We start from the raw sequence: 18,373 nt of genomic DNA on the forward strand, positions 1-18,373 counted from the left end.
TCCTTCCTCCCTTTTTTGAAAGTGGGAACCACATTGGCCCGCTTCCAGTCCTCTGGCACAATGCCAGAGCACCATGAGTACTCATAAAGAGGTGCCAGGGGTCCCGCAAATCCCTGCTAATTCCCTCAGCACTCTGGGGTGGAGATCCTCTGGACCTGCTGATTTAAATACATACAGTCCCTCCAGGATTTCCCTGACTAGGTCCTCTCTGACCCTAGACCTGGGTACACTTCCCCTGGGGCCTACGGGGGTATTTTGTAACTGTACAATCTTTCCTTTTTCAAACCACACGAACTTGGATTTGGATTTACAGTTGTATCACAAGCAAATACAAGTACTGAGACCACAGTGTAACACAAAAGGCACTGTTTTGTAATGCATTTACCTAGTATAAACATAGTGCAAGAACAAAAACAAAAACAAAAATAAAGTGAGAATGGAATTCATAGTGAGCCAAGGTCCAAAATCCGAGAACTACTCCAGGCAGGCAGGCTTTATGCCTCAAAGGCTACTGTGATTTGATTATAGGAACAAAGCTAAATAGAGGAAATAAAAAGTTACAGTTTACATAAATTATTCACCTGGACAAACACCTAAACCAAGTTCTGTCAACTCAACTACCACTGAAATGAACTAGCAGAAAATACTTAAAGGGTTACTAGATTATAAAATTAGCAGTACAAATCATGACCAAATACTTGTAATGTGAAACATAAGCTTCCTAAATTAGATTAAGCATTTTTTTACTTCGATGTAACGATATTAAACATTTCTAGAAGTTGGAGCAAAGGTCTCAGAATAAGAACAAGGTCTTCTCCCAGCTTTACTGCAATCTGCTCCCTGAGGGCAGTACTTTAATCTCTTTGAGGTCTGGATACATGTTTTACAAAGCACTGAGATACCTTTCTGCTGGTACCAACATAAATTATTGTCTTCATCAGCCCTACTTTAAATCTGAAGTAGAGATTATTTTAGCCATCATATGCTTCTATGAGCACCTTCACTGGAAACAATCAAAATAAAAGCAAATATATAACATAGGAAATTTTAGAAGAGTCATTAAAAACAAATCCCAGATTACTGCATTGCCATTTGTGTTAATACACACCAGTCATTTAAAAAATTACTGAAAGAAGCATTTTGTTTCTAGATGGATGGTATAGCAAATGAGAATACAACTGATATGCCACTGGAATAATTCACATTGACATGAGTAGTTTACACTTTTTATTAACATAACCACTTTATATTTCATTCTTAAAGTTCTCATTCATCTTTCCAGCAAGAAGCCAGTAAAATGTTATACAGGTATGAAGAAAAGCCAGTGTTAAAACTCCAATTTCTTTTTCATTCAACTTATTAAAAAAAAAAAAAACTACCCAGCATAATCTGACTGAACATTTATAAAGAACTGCTGCTGCATTCTGAACACATCAAAAAGGAATGGAAATGCAACAGAGCTTTAAAAGTTGTGGCACAACATTTCCTGTATGGAAAGTTTTCATGCATTCTTTGACACGTTTTAATTAGAAGTCTTCAAAATTTATTTTATGGAATTGATATAAACAAATATAGTAAAAGGCTAAAATTCTGGTCATCCAAGGAGAACATAAAAGACATTTCAGATTACATAAAATTGGCTATCTACTGTACTGATATGATAAGGAAAAACAGTATTTCTCAGTAAAAGTTCACTTTAGTACTGTAAAATAATGGCAGTGAACTACAAGGAAAAAAACGCACAAAATTAAGTTTGAATGATTTTTATTAAAGGATGTCTTTCATATTGAAGACCAACTCCCCCATGGCTCTATTAACTGTCATCCTTCCCTCCTACAGAAAAAGCCATCTTTTCAGAGCCTAACAAGAATACTTCTGCATGAACTAGAAAGAACATGAAGTGATGCAAGATCTTTCTTTCTCTGTAGAATGAAATAGAAACTCAGCCTCATCCATTACAGACTGACCAAGTGATGGACTCAAGATCATGTGAACATGCAGTGTCACATACCAACTATAGATGTAAACCAACAAAAAACTGAGACTCTTCACTGTATCAAACAGTCCTTTCAGCAAAATTTCCAGAAACAGGTCCTAAAACACATGAAAACTGATGTGTGTTATTCAAATCCATCCCAGCTGTTGTTTTAAAGCAAAGGTAGGCAAGCTCTGGTCCATGGCAGGAGCATGCCCAGTGAAAGCCAGAAAGGAGGCATCCCCAGGGACCTCCTGTGTTCAGTTTATTCTCTCTACTACAGCAAAAAGCGGCATCCCCAGTTTTAGCATCCGCCTTTTTCCTTATATATCCCCTCAAGGCACCTGCTGTTTTCTGGGGAGGCAGGGTGGAGTACAGCCTGCAACAGAGCCTGGGTTGCAAGAATTGGTAAAAAAGGTTGCCAACCCCTGTTTGAAAGTGTTACAAAATTCAAAATAAAAATGATCTATTCAATCCATCTACTCAAAAGAAGCTAAACTGGATAAAATATCCAGACCTGTTACTGAAACAGAAGAATCAAAGTATAATACATGACTTAATTCAAGTATGATTATTTTCATAAATCCTATAATCTTGTTACACAATTTATCTAAATGTAGCAAATGCTGTATCTAGAAGAAAATTTTAAATGATGGTGAGGCTAGAAGTTTCTCCTTAATCCTCTTTATACTTAGGGCAATCCTTCCTACAAACTGCTAAGATTAGTTTTAGGGATCTTTAGTACATAAATCATGTAAGGAACAAACTGACAACTGAACATATTATGCAACAGTATCTACATGATAGCACTTCCATATTACATTGTCCCTTAATTATGTGTAATACCTTAAAGGTGAATAAGGTCACCAGATGGTCACACTGACCACAAGTATGTCTTAGCCCAGGGATGTCCAACTTCAAATGGCCCCCATATACATGCATTGAGCTGCTCTGACATGCTACAGATTAATCAAGTCTGCTGGAGCATGGTAATCACATGCATCAGTGTCCCCGTGCTGAAAAACGGCAGCAGGGGTGCTTTAACTAAAGTTAATTTGACAAACTTTAATTAAAGCACCCTCACTGCCATTTTTTAGCACAGGGACGCCAATAAACATGACACTCCAAGCACTTTAGAGCGGCTCTCAGAGCTGCTCTGATTAAAGCCTTACCTCCCAAAGCATGTGTATAAATGCCCAGTGACAAGGGGCAGCAGGCCACACTAGTCATGGGCCCCGAGCCACACATCACACAGGCTTCTTGGATCCCCCCTCATGCAGCTACCCCATCATACAAGCAGTTCCATACCCAGGCCCACCACAATAGCCACCCAAGCTCACATAGCCGCCACTGCCACAAGCCCCCCTCCGCGACTGCCGCACAAACAGCCCAAACCAACTCCCTCCACCATTACCATGTGAGTCTCTCCACTGCCATACAGGCAGGCTCCCACCTCTCCCCTCAATACTGCTAAGCAAGGCCTACATGCCACCAGCGCTGTCGTGCAAGCACAAGCCATCCACCACATGGGCTTAAAAAGGTGCTATCTAGATTTTAAAAGTGCCCCAATTAAAAAAAAAAAACACAACAAATCTCTCAATAATTTCTTCCAATAGTTAGTTAACATTATTGGTAAAAATCTGCACTTTATTTCTATTCCGAATACATCTAGCTTCAGCTTCCTGCCAGCGGCTCCTTTTCTACTGCTACTGTATTACAAAGTGCTCTACTATCAGATTTCTATTCCTGTTGGGGCCTGTAGATCATAAAAGAGTCATCCTATAACCTTTACTAAGACACACAGCAGACTCAAGAGCCTAAATCATTATATAGTATATTCTCAATCCTTTCATCATTCTCATGACTCTTTTCTGAACCTCTAACTTTTCAATATCCTTTCTGAAATGTAGATGCTTAAAGCACAATTAAGTACAGGAATACGGATTCAGACTTCCAGATGCACACAATACTCCTATTAAATTAACATGCCTTTTCTATGTAATACTTTGCTGCCACTCCCCAAGCAGTGCAGCTAAACTTTTTTTTAATTGTCTCCACCTAAACAAGGATGAGACTTTGTTCATTAGTGAACGCTTTTTGCAAACTTAATATATTACTTCAAGACTACCTGCGTTGCAAATAAAGGGTTTCTAATTAACAGTTTTCTCTTGGTTATGAAACTATAACCAATTCCAATATCAGAACTGACAATTAAAGTATAATCTAATTTAAATGGGCATAACAATTCAGAAGCAAATATAAAAATGATGAAGCTTCATTAAAAAATGAATTGAAGTAGAAAAATCAAAAAACCCATCAACTATATCTTAGAAACACAGAATTGAAGTGGACCTCCTGGGTCTTCAAGTCCAGCCCCCTTTTACTCTATGAAACTAAATTGAATCCCTGCATTTCAAACTGATCTTAAAACTTCATCTTAAAAATACTTGTATTTTTTTTGTCCCCACTATTCCTATTGGAATCCTATTCCAGAACCGTCTTCTAATGTCCAACCTGAATTTATTCATGAGCAATTTACAGCCACTCATTCTGGTACCAACATTATCCCTTAACCTAAATAGTCCTCCTCCCTCCCTGGGTTCTGTTCACAAACAACAAAGAGTATACCTAACCTTCAGCCTTCAGTTTTAGATTTACATTCAAATCTAAAGCAATGGACATACCCAAGCTGGCAATAGCTCCTGGTCCAAATATCCTACCTTCATTTACAAAGAATGTATGTCCCACTAACCTCCATTTTGACAAAAAAGTGTGAATTCAGAAAAGGACGCAACAAAGGATACAAATTTTTGTGGCTTATTCACCACGTCCTCACCAAACAAGTACAATGTTATGTTGTCTTTACTAACTGTAGGGTATTTCACTTATGGTAGAAAAATGCAAAAGAATGGTGATGTGATCTAAACTTTTTATAATTGACAAAAGACAGGTAACTTTCCTTAAACATAGGATGATAGGTTGGAAGGGACCTCATACGGTCATCCAGTCTAGCCTCCTGCTCAAGGGAAAAGCATCCCTGACTATACCATCCCAGCCAAGTATCTTTTTAACCTACTTTTGAAAATTTCCAAAGATGAAGATTCCACAATTTCTCTAGGCTGCCTGTTCCAATGCTTGACCACCGAGTCAGAAAGTTTGTCCTAGTCTCCTGACAAATTTTCCCTGCTGCAGCTTGAAGCTGTTGCTCTTAATCTGACCCCTACAGCCATACGGAAAAGCCCTTCTCCATCCTCTGTAATCACCCTTCAGCTATTTGAAGACTGTTATCAAATCGTCCTTCAGTCTTCTCTTCTCCAGGCTACATAACCCTAGTTCTTTCAGCCTTTCCTCATAGAAGTCTCCTCCCCCAAGCCTCTGATCATTTTCGTTGTCCTGCTCTGGACCCTTTCCAAACTGCCCACACCCATCACGAAGTGCCCAAAATTGGACACAGTACTCCAAAAGAAGCCTCACCAGTGCTATATAAAGGAGAAGACTCACTTCCCTTGATTTGCAAGTGACACTTGTTAATAGAACCTAGTATGCTGCTGGCTTTTTTTGCAACAAGAGCACCCTATTGGCTCGTATTCAGCTGATGGTGCACCACAGCCACAGACATTATATCTTTAACTAATACAAGAAGATAGAGTAGTTTCTGCACTTCTGTCCACTTGTCCTTATCAACACAATAACGGGCTAGCATTTTTCAAAAAGCATGTTCAATTCATATGCAATAATGTATTTAAACATATTAAAGCACAGAGGTTGTAATTACACAAGAGCTATAATGTAACAAACTCATAAGACAGCAGTTGTAGAGACAGATAAAAAGCCTCCACTTCAACTGGTCCATAACCCCATAAGAACTGTTAAACATTTTTCAGCCTTGGGAAAAAAAACAAAACAAAACAAAACAAACCACTATATACCGGTAAGTGTAAAGAGATGAGCATGGTTTGTACTATACTCATCCCCCCACCGTGTCCACCAATTATCTTTTATTACTTCTAAGTTGACCTCTTCTTTATTCAGAAAACTCAAACACTTATAAATAAAGCTAGTCTTCCTTTTAAGGGCTCAATCACTATTAGGCTATAGCTGGTACCTTCTTCCTTGAAATACACTTCAGAAAGTAGACATGCAATGAAAGGATTCTGCCTAATTTTAGGATTCTTGTTTAGACAAGCTAGCTAAGCAGCTATTTCTGAAATACCTTATCTGTTTATTTTTAATCGGAAAAAAACAGTGCCTTTCACCTGGGTTTTGTCAGACTTTTCAAATGTTGTTCAATACTAGTCCATAATATCCTAGAACTTCCTCAGAGCATAAAAGTCCTCACTTTTGGAGGAGGAAGGGGGTCACAAAAAAGATACCATATTTATCAAAATCCAAGACAACTTCAAATTTAAAACAACGCCCCCCCCCAATAATTAGATTCTAGACACTGGAAGGATGCAAGGGAAGGGTAAGCAGCCACAGCAGAGGGCAGGTAAAGTCCAAGGTGGGAGCAGAGGCTGCAGGGGACAGGTGGTGGGGGGAGGCAGAAGCTGTTACTCCAACTCTGGCCTCAGGCTTGGGGTCAGAGCTGCAGCTCAAATGTAAGAAAAGAGAGTCTTCTCCCCACCCCCATGTTGAATGGGGAGGGGAACCTTACGCTGGATTCAAATAAATATGGTAGTTTGTACTTTTACCTACTTTACAAGTAAGTGAGGAAGAGCTTCTTATGGATTTTGGTGTCTCTTTAAAAGAAAATATAGAAGAGAAATTTGTGAATGTCCAAATTATGTTACATGTTTCAGGGTTGTCACTGGGACTAACATGAAACAGCTATTACTTTTTCCTTGAAATTCTGATATTCCAGAAATTATGATCTCTAATGTTTAATTTTTTTCATCATTAAATTTAAACTAGAGGAAAATCTAATGATATGTTCACATTAAAGTACATTTTCAGTGGCAATGAGCTTTTCCTCCCCTCCATTTTTAGGAAATAACCTAAAAAAAAAAGAGCAAATGTATCTTTGATGAGTTTCAAGAATGCCACAAAGACTGGAATATGGAGCTGATAATGTCTGTCCCAAAATGGGAAATTACATAGATTTCAAGATAAAACTGGGCCCCCAATAGAAGGTAATGAAGGAATCAGGAGAGTATTCAAAGCTGTGATACAATGTAAGTGACATGAAACCAATAGTACAGGAGAAGCAGATTATTTGAATACAGCCAAGGGAACACGTCAGAAATCTCAACGGACTGGGAATAGCTGTAGGTGGTATGAGATACACGTACAGCCTCTAAAGTGAGGACATGAAGCTCAATTATGATGCAGCAAAACAGGAAATCTTCAATTGTTCAAGGAGAGAGGTCAAAATAATTGGAAACGTGGAGTACTTATGCAGTAATGCAATAGCTGGGAAGAAAGTAGAAGAAATCAGTAAAAATAAGGCAAAAAGTGAATGAGATTATACCAATCAAAGAAAGAAAAGAACAATACAAGGGCCTTTTTTACACGTGCAAGTGCCACAGTGCCGGGCACTTTGAAAAGCACCCAGCACTGTGATGCATATAGTTGTATAAGCAGCAAAATGTACATCAGTGCAAAGAAAATGATGGTGGTAAGCTTTTGAACTAAAACACCTTGGAGGTGGTCTAGTTCAAAAGTGAACCACCACCATTTCCTATGCACTTATGCGCATTGCACCATTTATACAACTGTACATGGCGCAGTGCAGTGCACATCAGCTCCCATGCAAAGCAGACTCAACTAATCGAGTCTGCTCTGAAGCGGGTGATTTCCAGCGCATCACGGTACAAAAAGGTACATATATAAATGCCCAGGGATGAGAAATTTTAACCAGGTAAAAAAAAGAAATAAGGATGAAATTGAAACAACAAACAAGCAGCAGGACCAAAACTGCCCAAGTGCATTTCCTAACCACCAAACTACACAATTATTCACTCGCTTTTGTGGGTCGACAAATATTTATTCCGATACATAAACAGTCTGTAGGTTCAAGACTACTGAAGCATAGCAGTGAAGGCCCTGAGGTTGGAGCGGTTGCATTTTCATCCCGCGAAATTCTCCTGAAGGTTTACTGTGATACAAGCGACCAAATTACTGTTTCTCAGCCATTCCAAAAAAACTGAACTAAGCCCAAATATCTAGGCCCACACTAAAGCAGCTTCTGTCTGTACTCTTAAGAACATCTTGGAGTTGTCTGAGTAAATGTGGCAGAAGGTTGGGGGGATAAGGACAAGGGGAAAGAAGACCCAACCCAGATCAGGCTTCCATGGCAGCCTTACAGGCTGACACATGGCTTCAGGGATATTCTTCATCGCAGAAAAAGTTCTCCTGATACCAGTTAACACATCTAGTTTTTAGCTCACATGATATAATTCTGTGCTATAATATGTGGTTCAAAAAACACTGATTAAGCATGATTAGAACTGCCAGAATTACTGAATGATACTTTATAAACTATACTACTTATTAGAATGTATTTTTTAAATACAGTTAATAAAAAACTTAACAATTTAAAACTTACAAAAAAATAGAAAATTAAAACTGTAAAAATATAAAATGCCAGATTCAGGGTTGCACATGCCACATTAATCTGCCTCCTTAAGTATATACATAATTATTCTTATTAATTACATCACTACCATACACTACTTTTTCCACAGGATCCTTGCCTCATTCTGTGCACAGACTGAACTAGAGAACAGAAGTATGGTATTCAGAATCTGTGAAGGATACGCAAATCCTATTTTAACAAAACAGAAGCGGAAGACTGAACATTCTTCAAAGCAAAGAGAAAAAAAAGATCTGGGAAGATCTATTATAAAACAATTACATTCAACTTTATGACATTAACTAGAATTCACAAATTGTACAGAAAGATTCCCCAAACTGTAACAGGTAACCAGCCACATGTGTAATCTTTGCACTAAATAATCAATTTCAAACCTAAGAATTCATAGTATCCAGACTTTACTTAGCTTGTTGAAATTCTAAAAATAAATGTTTTTAATAAATATAATTTATACGCCTAATAAATACTTATAAATATTTAAAACCCAGTTAGAAATAGCCTACGATCCCCTCCCCTCACCCCCATGGACTCATACAGTGGTATCACACATTCAACTTAATACTTACTAGGTGAAGTTAAGATGCAAGCAAGCATGCTCAAGCAGTACAGTACACATAAAGTACTAGCCTGGCATTGCATAGTTACTCCTTTTCAGAAAATGATAATCTAATTTACTAACTTCAATACATCACAACATTCCACTGATTTGCAACCATGACAAATGAATGTGCAACTTAAATATTGTTTGTCCTATTACCCAAATCACAATGAAAATTCTAATTCCATTCAACTTCCAAAAAAAATTTAATGGAGAGAAAATTTCTATACTTAAGATGCAAATAGCAAAAAGGGGGGGGAGTCACATAACACAATTATGTTTTCCTAATCTTCCTACATGATAACAGCTTCATATGAGCACTGAATTAAAAATGAATAAATAAACTGTACACTACAATAAAAAATACCAATGACATTTCTTGCTGGAATTATGGGGAAACTGGTTCTAAAACTGAGAAAATCTACCTATGATAGTAATAATATGCTAAGTTTGGGAACAGATCAGAAAACAAATTTTGTAAACCAGAGATTTCAATTCCTTGACAGTGTTTTGGTTTTTAACCAAAACCTCACAAAAATGGCTAAAGACAAATGAAATGGATGAAGCACCATACTCTAAGACCTTTGTTGATAGGGTGGTTCCAAAGACGATAGAGCTATCCTACTCTCAGTGGTGGCATTTGACAGAACATGGTCTCAAACTGTAGCAAGGGAAGGTTAGGTTAGATACTAGGAAGAACTCTCTCACAACATGGGTAGTGAAACACTAGAATGGGCTACCCAGAGTCTGGAATCTCCATCCATGTTGATTTTTACTAGGCAAAGCCTTGGCTAAGGTGATACAGTTGGGGATGGTCCTGCTTTGAGCAAGGGATGGAACCAGATGACCCTGAAGTCCCTTTCAACCCTAATTTTCTATGACTCTGTGATTAACATGTACAGGCTACCCCACTTAAAGCTCAATTTTTCTGGAACCATTTAAGAGTGCTAAGTGAAACCAAAACTATTTGACAATCCAGGATGGCAACCACAAGTGTTTGTAATGACCCAAGGTAGTAACCACAGGCTTTATAACAAAACTCACTGAGCGCTAAGTGAAACCAGGTATCAATTTAAAACAAGTGTTACAGCAAAACAGCGTTAAGTGGGGGTTGCCTGTACTGAGGTTATAATGCAGTTTACCTCCAAAGAGAAGCAGGCCTGGAAAGATGCAACAAACTGCAAAGCTCTAAGGACATATTCTACCCTCTTAGAGGTCTGTAGGAACACTTAAGACCTTAAGGCAGGAGGGGGTTATTTGCTTTTATTGAACATAATTTAAGAACAAATTTATCATCTAACTTCTCAGTATTCCCCTGCAATATGTAGTAACAATCAAGGACCAGTATGATACTGCAAAGTTAATGCATGCAGCACTTAAAGTTAATAATTAGATGCAAAGGTAAACCTAACCAAAAAAGTATATGTAAACATAATTATACTACCATTGGTGGTTATAATAGGGCATTCTTAACAGGCCAAGTCTCCCAGGTGGGTGGGAAGAAGAAATAAACTCTAATTAAGAGAGGGGTAGTTAACCATGTTAATCTGAACTCAGGCAGAGGGCAGGTCCTTTCACAGCATTTAATGAAGTGAGATCAGGCACATGGAAGCTTATCCTCTTTCATTTTATTAGTTTATAAAGCACATCTCTACCCTACTTTCTGTAATTAAGAAGTTATACTGGGCAGCAAATAAAGTGTCCAAAAACTATTTTAATGTCAAAACAAATATAGAAGACATTTTCAATTCTATTGGTAGCAGACATTTCTCTATAACAATAAGAGTGTGAAAGGATCTATTGATCTGGAATTAGACAGTATTCCTGTAATATCCTCTTATGCTTCTCACAGTATTTAAGCTGTTGTACTTGTAAGTGTTTAGAAGGAAAACTCAACTGAGAGTATCAAACTACACAAAAGGTTAAAACAAAAATTGTATCACATTATAAAACACACTTAAAGTGCCATCTTTTCTAAAGTGACTTTGTAAGTAACATTATGTCCTTCTGTGTGTTTAGTTATATCTTCTTACTCAGGCCTTAACAAAAGTGTTTTTCTTTTTTTTTAAACTAATATTAACTCCTGTTTCCATCTTAGAGTAAACAAGGATATCAGAAATGAAGCTGTCATGTGCAGGGCCTCCAAAAGTGACTGGTTTGCCTGAATTGCAAATGCACAAAACAGTTTTTTTCAGGCATTTAAAGGAACAGAGAACCAAGCTGCACAGAAGCAAATGAAGAATGAATCTGACTTACCGATCCTTTTTACTTTATTCACACTAGGAAAATGACTACTTGTGACAAGAGGTGAAAGCAAGAAGTGCAAATGAATTGGAACTGAGCATGGTTTAAATGTCAACACAGACCAGAAGCATGTTATTTTGAGTACCATTTCTTAAGACATGTTTAAAAGCTGCCTAGAGTGCTGCTGCTGCAAAGAGCGCACCAGTCAAAAAAGGTCACAACCAAGCCAGAAAGAATAGTACCAGGAAAACATTCCAAGTACCACATCACGCTATTTTTTTTTAATTTTACTCATAAACACAAATTTAAGCAATTCTCTGAACCGGGGGCTAAATAACTAGTTTTTTACAATTTGTAGATTTGAGAGGGAATACGTATTGTGGAAAAGTGTTTGAAAACAGTTGAAGAAACAAGGTAAGCCTATACCATTAGATAAATAATAGTTGCCAGTGTTCACCTAACGTACCAACCAGAGAGTGTGTTCTGCACTGTAGAAGTAAAAAGTCCAAGTCCCTTACATACTGTACTCAGAGACAGGTAACACTGTCAAATCACAGAATCATAGAAAAACTGAGTTGGGAAGGACCCTGACCTACTCAAAGCAGGTCCATCCCCAGCTATCACATCCCAGCCAAGGCTCCCCAGCTCTTTAAAAAAAAAAAACCGTTAAAGATTAAAGAGAGTCAGGAGTTCCTAGTTTCTGGACCCTAATTCAGCAATTCTCAACTGGGGTCCCACCATCCCCAGGGGTGCCCACAACTCCTTTCAAGGATGCTGAACAACGTCAGCACAGCAGGACACAGAAAATGAATGCAGATGTTTCAAACAGAAATTGGTACAATCAAACCGCTCCCCCCGCCCAACCCCCGGGCCTTCTGTGGGCCAAGATATATGCCAAGGAAAAAGCGCTCCAAGACAGCTCTGCCACTCTCAAAGTGAGATACAAGCAGAAGGGAGGAGGTAGCATTTCAGAGAGGGGTTCTCAAGCGGAATCAAGGGGTGCCACAGAGGAGTGAGAGGCACCAGCCTAATTCAAGGCTGCCTGGCCTGTGCTGCACTCTCTCCTTTATAAGAACGCACCCTCTGCATAGAATCACAGGGCTGGAAGGGTCCTCAGGAGGTCATCTAGTCCAGCATCTTTCTCCCATGGGTCGCAAGAATATATTAAAGGGTCACGGACAAACTTGAAAAAGGATCAACAAATTTTAAAAATGGATTATCCTTTAAAGGAGAAAAATGTGGGAAATTGGTCTTTCCCTTGAAGGCCGTCAGAGCTCCAGCCTGCATGGGACTGCTTGGGTCCCCCCATGCCCCACACACCCACCACTGGGGGGGTTTCAGCCTGGGGGCAGCAGGTGAGGAGTGAAGGGCGCTGGGTCGAGACTAGCCACCAACGTTTACAAATGGGTCCTGGTACAAAAATAAAAGGTTGAGAACCACTAATCTAGTCCAACCCCCTGCTCAAAGCAGGACCAGCCCCAACTACATCACCCGGGCCAAAGCCTTGTCAACCTGGGTCTGATAAAAACTGTGAAGGATGGAGCTTCCGCAGCTCAGGTAACCTGTTCCCGTGCTTCGCCACCCTCCTAGGGGGAAAGTTTTCCTTAACGTTCAGCCTAAACGGCCCATGCTGCCAGTGGCGACGCATGTGCACCCCCTGACAGGCTGCGCTTGCCACTTAGGTGACTGGCACTGGGGGCAGGTGGGAGCACCAGTGCCTCCCTGCAAGCACTGTCTAGGGAGCGGCCACTTTGCAATTGGCCACAGGGGGACCCCCCAGTCGGGAAGACTGGCTGCAGGGGGCTCCCCCCGCTCGGCAAGACTGGCTGCTGCGAGGGGCACCAATCGGCCACCCCCAGCTAAGGTGGCACCAATCGGCCACTTGAGACTGTTGCTCCTTGTTTGGTCATCTGCCCCCACTGAGAACAGCTCCATGTCGGGTAGTTGAAGGCTGCTCTTCAATCCCCGCATTCTACTCTTCTCCAGACTCAATCAGCACAGTGCCCTCAGCCCCTCACAAGTCATGCCCCCAGCGCCCTCGCCATTTCCCCTGCCCCCCGCCGCGCCCACACCCCCGCCGCAGCGGGGCCCACACCGGGCACAGACGCGGCCGCCCCGGGCCCGGCTGAAGGCAGGGAGTACGTCCCTCCCCACGGGGCCGCCCTGCTGGCTCGTGCCCCCCCGGGAGCCCCACGGCCGGGGCACGGCCCAGCCCCCGCGGCGGGCACCAGGCCTCGACCGGGCCCGGGGCTCGGGCAAAGACAGGAACCAGGAGGCCCCGGGGGAAGGGGAAGGGGAAGGGGAAGGGAAGCCGCTCCTCGCCCGCCCCGAGCTTCCCGCCGCGCCCCGGCGCAGGACGCAGCCTCCCGGCCCCGCCGCCACCGCTTACCAGCCCGCCTCGCGGAGCGCCGAGCTCGGCCCGGCCGCCATGGCGCCTCCTGCCGCCGCGGCCGGCCCAGCCCAGGGGCGGGGGGCCGGGCCGGGCCGGGCTGGGCTGGGTCCCCGCGCTCCCGCCAACCAACAAAGCCGCCGCCGGGCCGGGCCGGGCCGCGCTGTCAGCCCCGCTCCGCCCCCTCCGCCGCTGAGGAGGCGCGGGCCCGGGAGGCCGGCGCCGCCATCACAGGGGCGGGCAGACAGCGGGGCCTTCCCCGCGGCGCCACTTTCCGTCGGCCCTTCTGCCCCTCAGCGGCCGGGGTGCAGGCCTTGTCGTCTCCACTCTCCCGGGACTCGTCCCTTGTGGCAGCGGAGCAGAGAGAGGCCCCCCTCCCAGCCCGGGGCAAAAAGAGGGGGAGAAAGGTCTCCTCTTTCTGCCGGGGAGCAGCAGCACGGAGCCCCTCGCTGCCTCTGAGCAAGCAACTGGTTCGTAGCGCAGCTGATGTCGAGCTCCAGCTGGCCATAAAATTAGACCTGGAAAACGTGCCCTGACTTTGTAGCCGTCCAGGTTTCATTTGCACCTCCAGCAGGGCCCTTCAGCCCCGCAGGACTTCCAGCTACAGGGGTATGCCATGCCCAGAGTACAGCACAGACCTCACCCTGGCACCTTCTTATGCCCTGCACAGTGGCTGGCCTTTGATGTGTCAAAGTGGGCCTCAGACTTGGAGGACTGCAGCAGACACAATCCCTGAGTCTTGGGGGAAACTTGGGGTCCACATACGCAGTCAAAACCTTGAGTCCCACACCTAAGCGGCTCTTGGTCCCAGCTGCACCAAGATCAAGAGCCCTGCCTGGGCCCCTGTAGCTAGGAGCCCACTTCTTACCAATGCAGGGGGGGGAGCCCAGGATCAGGCAGTAAGGTGTAGTTGTATCTAATGTACAATTCTGTGCATCACACGTTAGATCCCATCACAACTTTACCTGCCCATGTAGTGGGGGCCACAGAGAAGTAGGGCTGAAAAGGAACCTCTACAGGTCTAGTCCAACCCTCCACCCTGGTCTGAAGTAAGATCATCCCTACCCAAGCCATCCCATACAAATCCATCGTGTAGCCCAGTGGTTCTCAACATTTTTGAACTTGAGGCACCCCTCACGGGACTCAAGACACATTCCATAACTTCTGTGAATCGAGTGGCACCCAATTTCAAAAACAACTATATATTTCAGTGCTTGCCTCCTTGGCAGCCTGGGTGGAGGATCGTCCACAAAGAGACACACCTGAGCCTGGATTTTACCAGCTTATCTCTTTACACTTCATGTCACCCTTCAAAGGATCTAGCAGCACCCCTCTGATTGAAAACCACTGCTCTAAATCCAGAGATGCACCGGCCTGTGAGCTAAATGTGGCCTGCAGACCCTTTGCATCCAGTCTGCAGGGCTCCCCAGGGCTCAGGAAATTGATGGCAGGGGAGCAATGGCTATTAATACCACCACCCTTCCCTTACTGCCAAATGCTTCTGTCCCCTTCACCTCACAGCCAGATGGGGCTGGGGCCAGGCCCTGCCCCCTGCTCCCTGAAACCAGATTGGGGCTGAGCCATGCCCCCTTCTCCCTGCAAACTGGGATTGCAGCTGAGCTGCTCCCCACCCTTTCCCCTTGTGGCCAGGAATGGATCAGGGCCACAAGCTAAGTCCAGCCCACAGAGGGACCATGGCACTGTCCATCCAGTCCACTGGGAAAAGAGGTGAGCATCACTGGTCTAACCTATTAGCAAAACTACACAGACAACCCTGACACAACCACAGAACATAACACTCTAACCTGCCACAGGTAAAACAGAGGGACCATGGCAGCCAACATCATGCTACTGCAAAAGTTGTTAAAATATGCTCCAGAAAGTAAAGAGTGGGATTTTCAGAAGTGCCTGTATGGTTTACGCTGCCTGCAGAAAAGTTAGAGGATGGGTTCCTAAGTCTCTGCTAGGGACTCTGCTTTGAAATGAATGTTAAACTGAATATTCTGAATAGTTTGGAACTGTATATTAAATTAGAAGCACGAGCTGCTTCATGATACCCTTCATAAGTTCCTTTTAAGGTGTACAGTATAAAGGAGTTTTGAAGCACCTTGACTTGTTTCTGAAAGAAAAGGATATAAATGAGGAAAGATTCAAATGGGTAATGTGTATGGGGATATACCCGCCACTCTTCTTTGACTTAGCCGTACAATTTTTAAGCACTGCAGCGTTCAAAGGAATTTTTGAAGCTAAGAGTGATTTGAAAGTAGCTGGAGGCCTGAAAATTTAGCAGCTATTCTGAGTGCCCAAGCTACTGACACAGTCTGTATCTGAGCCACCAACATTTTCAAAGACAGCTGCTGTTCACAGAAAAGAAGAATATCCAGTTAGAGCTGTACTCCTGTTGCTAATCACTAGTTTTTTTCACTGTCCTGAGTCTCAAGAATTGGGTGAGAAGCTAAGCAGCCTCTGTATCCCTCTGCTAAAAGCTTTGTCCACACTTGGCTACTTCGGGTGGCAGACAGCAGCCAAAACAGAAGCTGCGGGAGTGTGTACATCCTTATATATATATGGCTCAATTTCATCAGCTGTGCGGAAAGGGCACAAACTGTATGCTGGATAGGTCCAGCAGTCAAAAGGGCTGTTATATCCAAAAGAAGGCCTGGGCCAGTTTTACACATCTCTTCTGTCAACAGAAGCCTTCTCAGTTCGAAGGGCCATAGTTGTCTGCAGGGAGCCCAGTGCTACAGAGGAGTTAATGTTGATGTGCTCACATCTTGTTGGCACTTGTTTTGCCAACAAGATTATGTAGTGTAGAACAGCCTAAAGACTGATCTTCCCCTGTACAATTCTAATCCTGCCTTTTCACCTCTCCCCAGGAATATTCAGTCAGTGGTGTGAGCTGACTTTTGATCTCCCCAACATATCAGAAAAACCTTCATTTCTAAATCATTTTTGAGTCACTGGAGACAAAACCACCTCTTGTGCCTCAGTAAATTTTTTCCCTTGTGCCCCCAGTACCAGACAGCTTTCTAAAGATCATTCAGAAGAATATCTCCTAATTTGCATACCTTTTTTGGCCTCCTGCCTTCTACTATATTCAAATGCAACCTCCATTGTTTTTGTTTTTAAGATGCTTCATCATTCAGCTTCACCCTCACCAACAATTCCATTGTGTACTCTACTTATATGCACACCAAGTATGTGCATAATTCACGTAACTGCATAACACAATGCTTGTCAGTTTGCTGCCTATTGTTTACATTATGATAATCATAATATATCCGCATCAGTTACGTGCATAGTGTCCTTCAGATCTGCTGCCTACTTGGTGACATTAATTGTACTCCAATTATCTGCATGCAAATATTGAAAAAAGCAGCTGTCAGATGGCTGGTATTAGATACCTTGAAATTGACAGGAGCCAGACAATTCCACGTCTGTTTTTAGAAGCATGGAAAATGAGGGGACTTGATCAGTTTCATGTATCTTCATAATAAGCATTCTTTACAGCATCAGAGACCAAACTTTTTGGCTGGCATGCCACAAAGTAAGCCCTGCATCTTCCCTGAGTACCACTCCAGTCGCCTTTTCCTGCATGATCTGCTGCTCTGCCTTCTGGCCCCCTTTGCTCCCTGTCTAATCTGTTGCTCTACTTTCTGCTCTGTGCCCTATCTGTTGCTGTGTTTGCCTGCTCCCTTCCCAATCTGCCAAGCGCCACACACAGAGGGTGCCAGCACCACTTGTGGCACATGTGCTGCAGGTTGGCCAACCCTTTATACCACTGCGAGCAACACAGTATTTCATATCCCCAAAACTGACTAGCTCCCTCATTCTGAAAGCATCTGATAACAGCCTGAAACTATTAGAAGCCTTGAAAATTATGGGAACTAGTCAGTTTGGGACATACTAATACTGTATCACTGACAGTACTGTGTGCTTAATAAGCACTGTGTATACTACATATGGGTAAATACACAGCCTTTTTTCAGTCCCCAGGTTGTGTTGTTTTCAATATGCAAATGATGGTAGCCTGAAACATGAGGCTGACTTTCCAGCACCCCATAATTTCTTCAAAGTTAGTATATGTCCCAACAAAGCAAAGATTACAGTTTAAAAGTTCTTAAAAAGAAAAGAAGTCTTCTATGCTGCCTTTCCCTAGTGGGCATGACAGTTTCTCAATATTTACACAGTCATCACCCAATTCGCTTATATCCAGTATACCTCCTCCAGAATATCTACAAACCTCATGTGGCATCGATTTGGCAAATTTATTAATTTAGTCCATGCAATTTCTGCATATTGTTTCAGCCATCTTAAAGCGATGTCATCACCAGTGTGAAGAGCTTGAAGGCCACCGTGTAGCACCATGTCCTGTGCCCCTGCCCACCTGCCTCTACCTGCAGCAGCTGGTGTTTCAATTTGCACCAACTGGCCAGGACACAGGGATGACCTATGAAAACTAGGACTATTCTGACCAAAACAGGACATATAGTCACCTAGTTAGATGGCTGTTTTTGGCAACACCAAAGCAGATGAATTTTGGGGGAATTAAGAGGAGACAGATTCCACCCCCCA

At 42.8% G+C, this 18,373-nt stretch overlaps 1 protein-coding gene across 2 annotated transcripts in view; it reads right to left on the reverse strand.

Annotated features, from left to right (window-relative positions):
* TDRD3 (tudor domain containing 3) overlaps window positions 1-14,117 on the reverse strand; it is a 224,449-nt gene extending 210,332 nt beyond the window's left edge. The window contains exon 1 of one of the 2 annotated variants that reach the window (XM_090024671.1): window positions 13,799-14,117. In XM_090024671.1, the coding sequence (XP_089880797.1) occupies window positions 13,799-13,839 (41 nt within the window). In that variant the 5' untranslated portion in view covers window positions 13,840-14,117. The remainder of the gene's footprint in view (window positions 1-13,798) is intronic. The other variant, XM_090024687.1, reaches the window with a different exon arrangement.
* Window positions 14,118-18,373: the final 4,256 nt, after the last annotated feature.

This window comes from Crocodylus siamensis, chromosome 1 (assembly GCF_052110815.1).
Source record: "Crocodylus siamensis isolate JL-2025a chromosome 1, ASM5211081v1, whole genome shotgun sequence".
In the NCBI taxonomy this organism is placed as follows: Eukaryota; Metazoa; Chordata; order Crocodylia; family Crocodylidae; genus Crocodylus; species Crocodylus siamensis.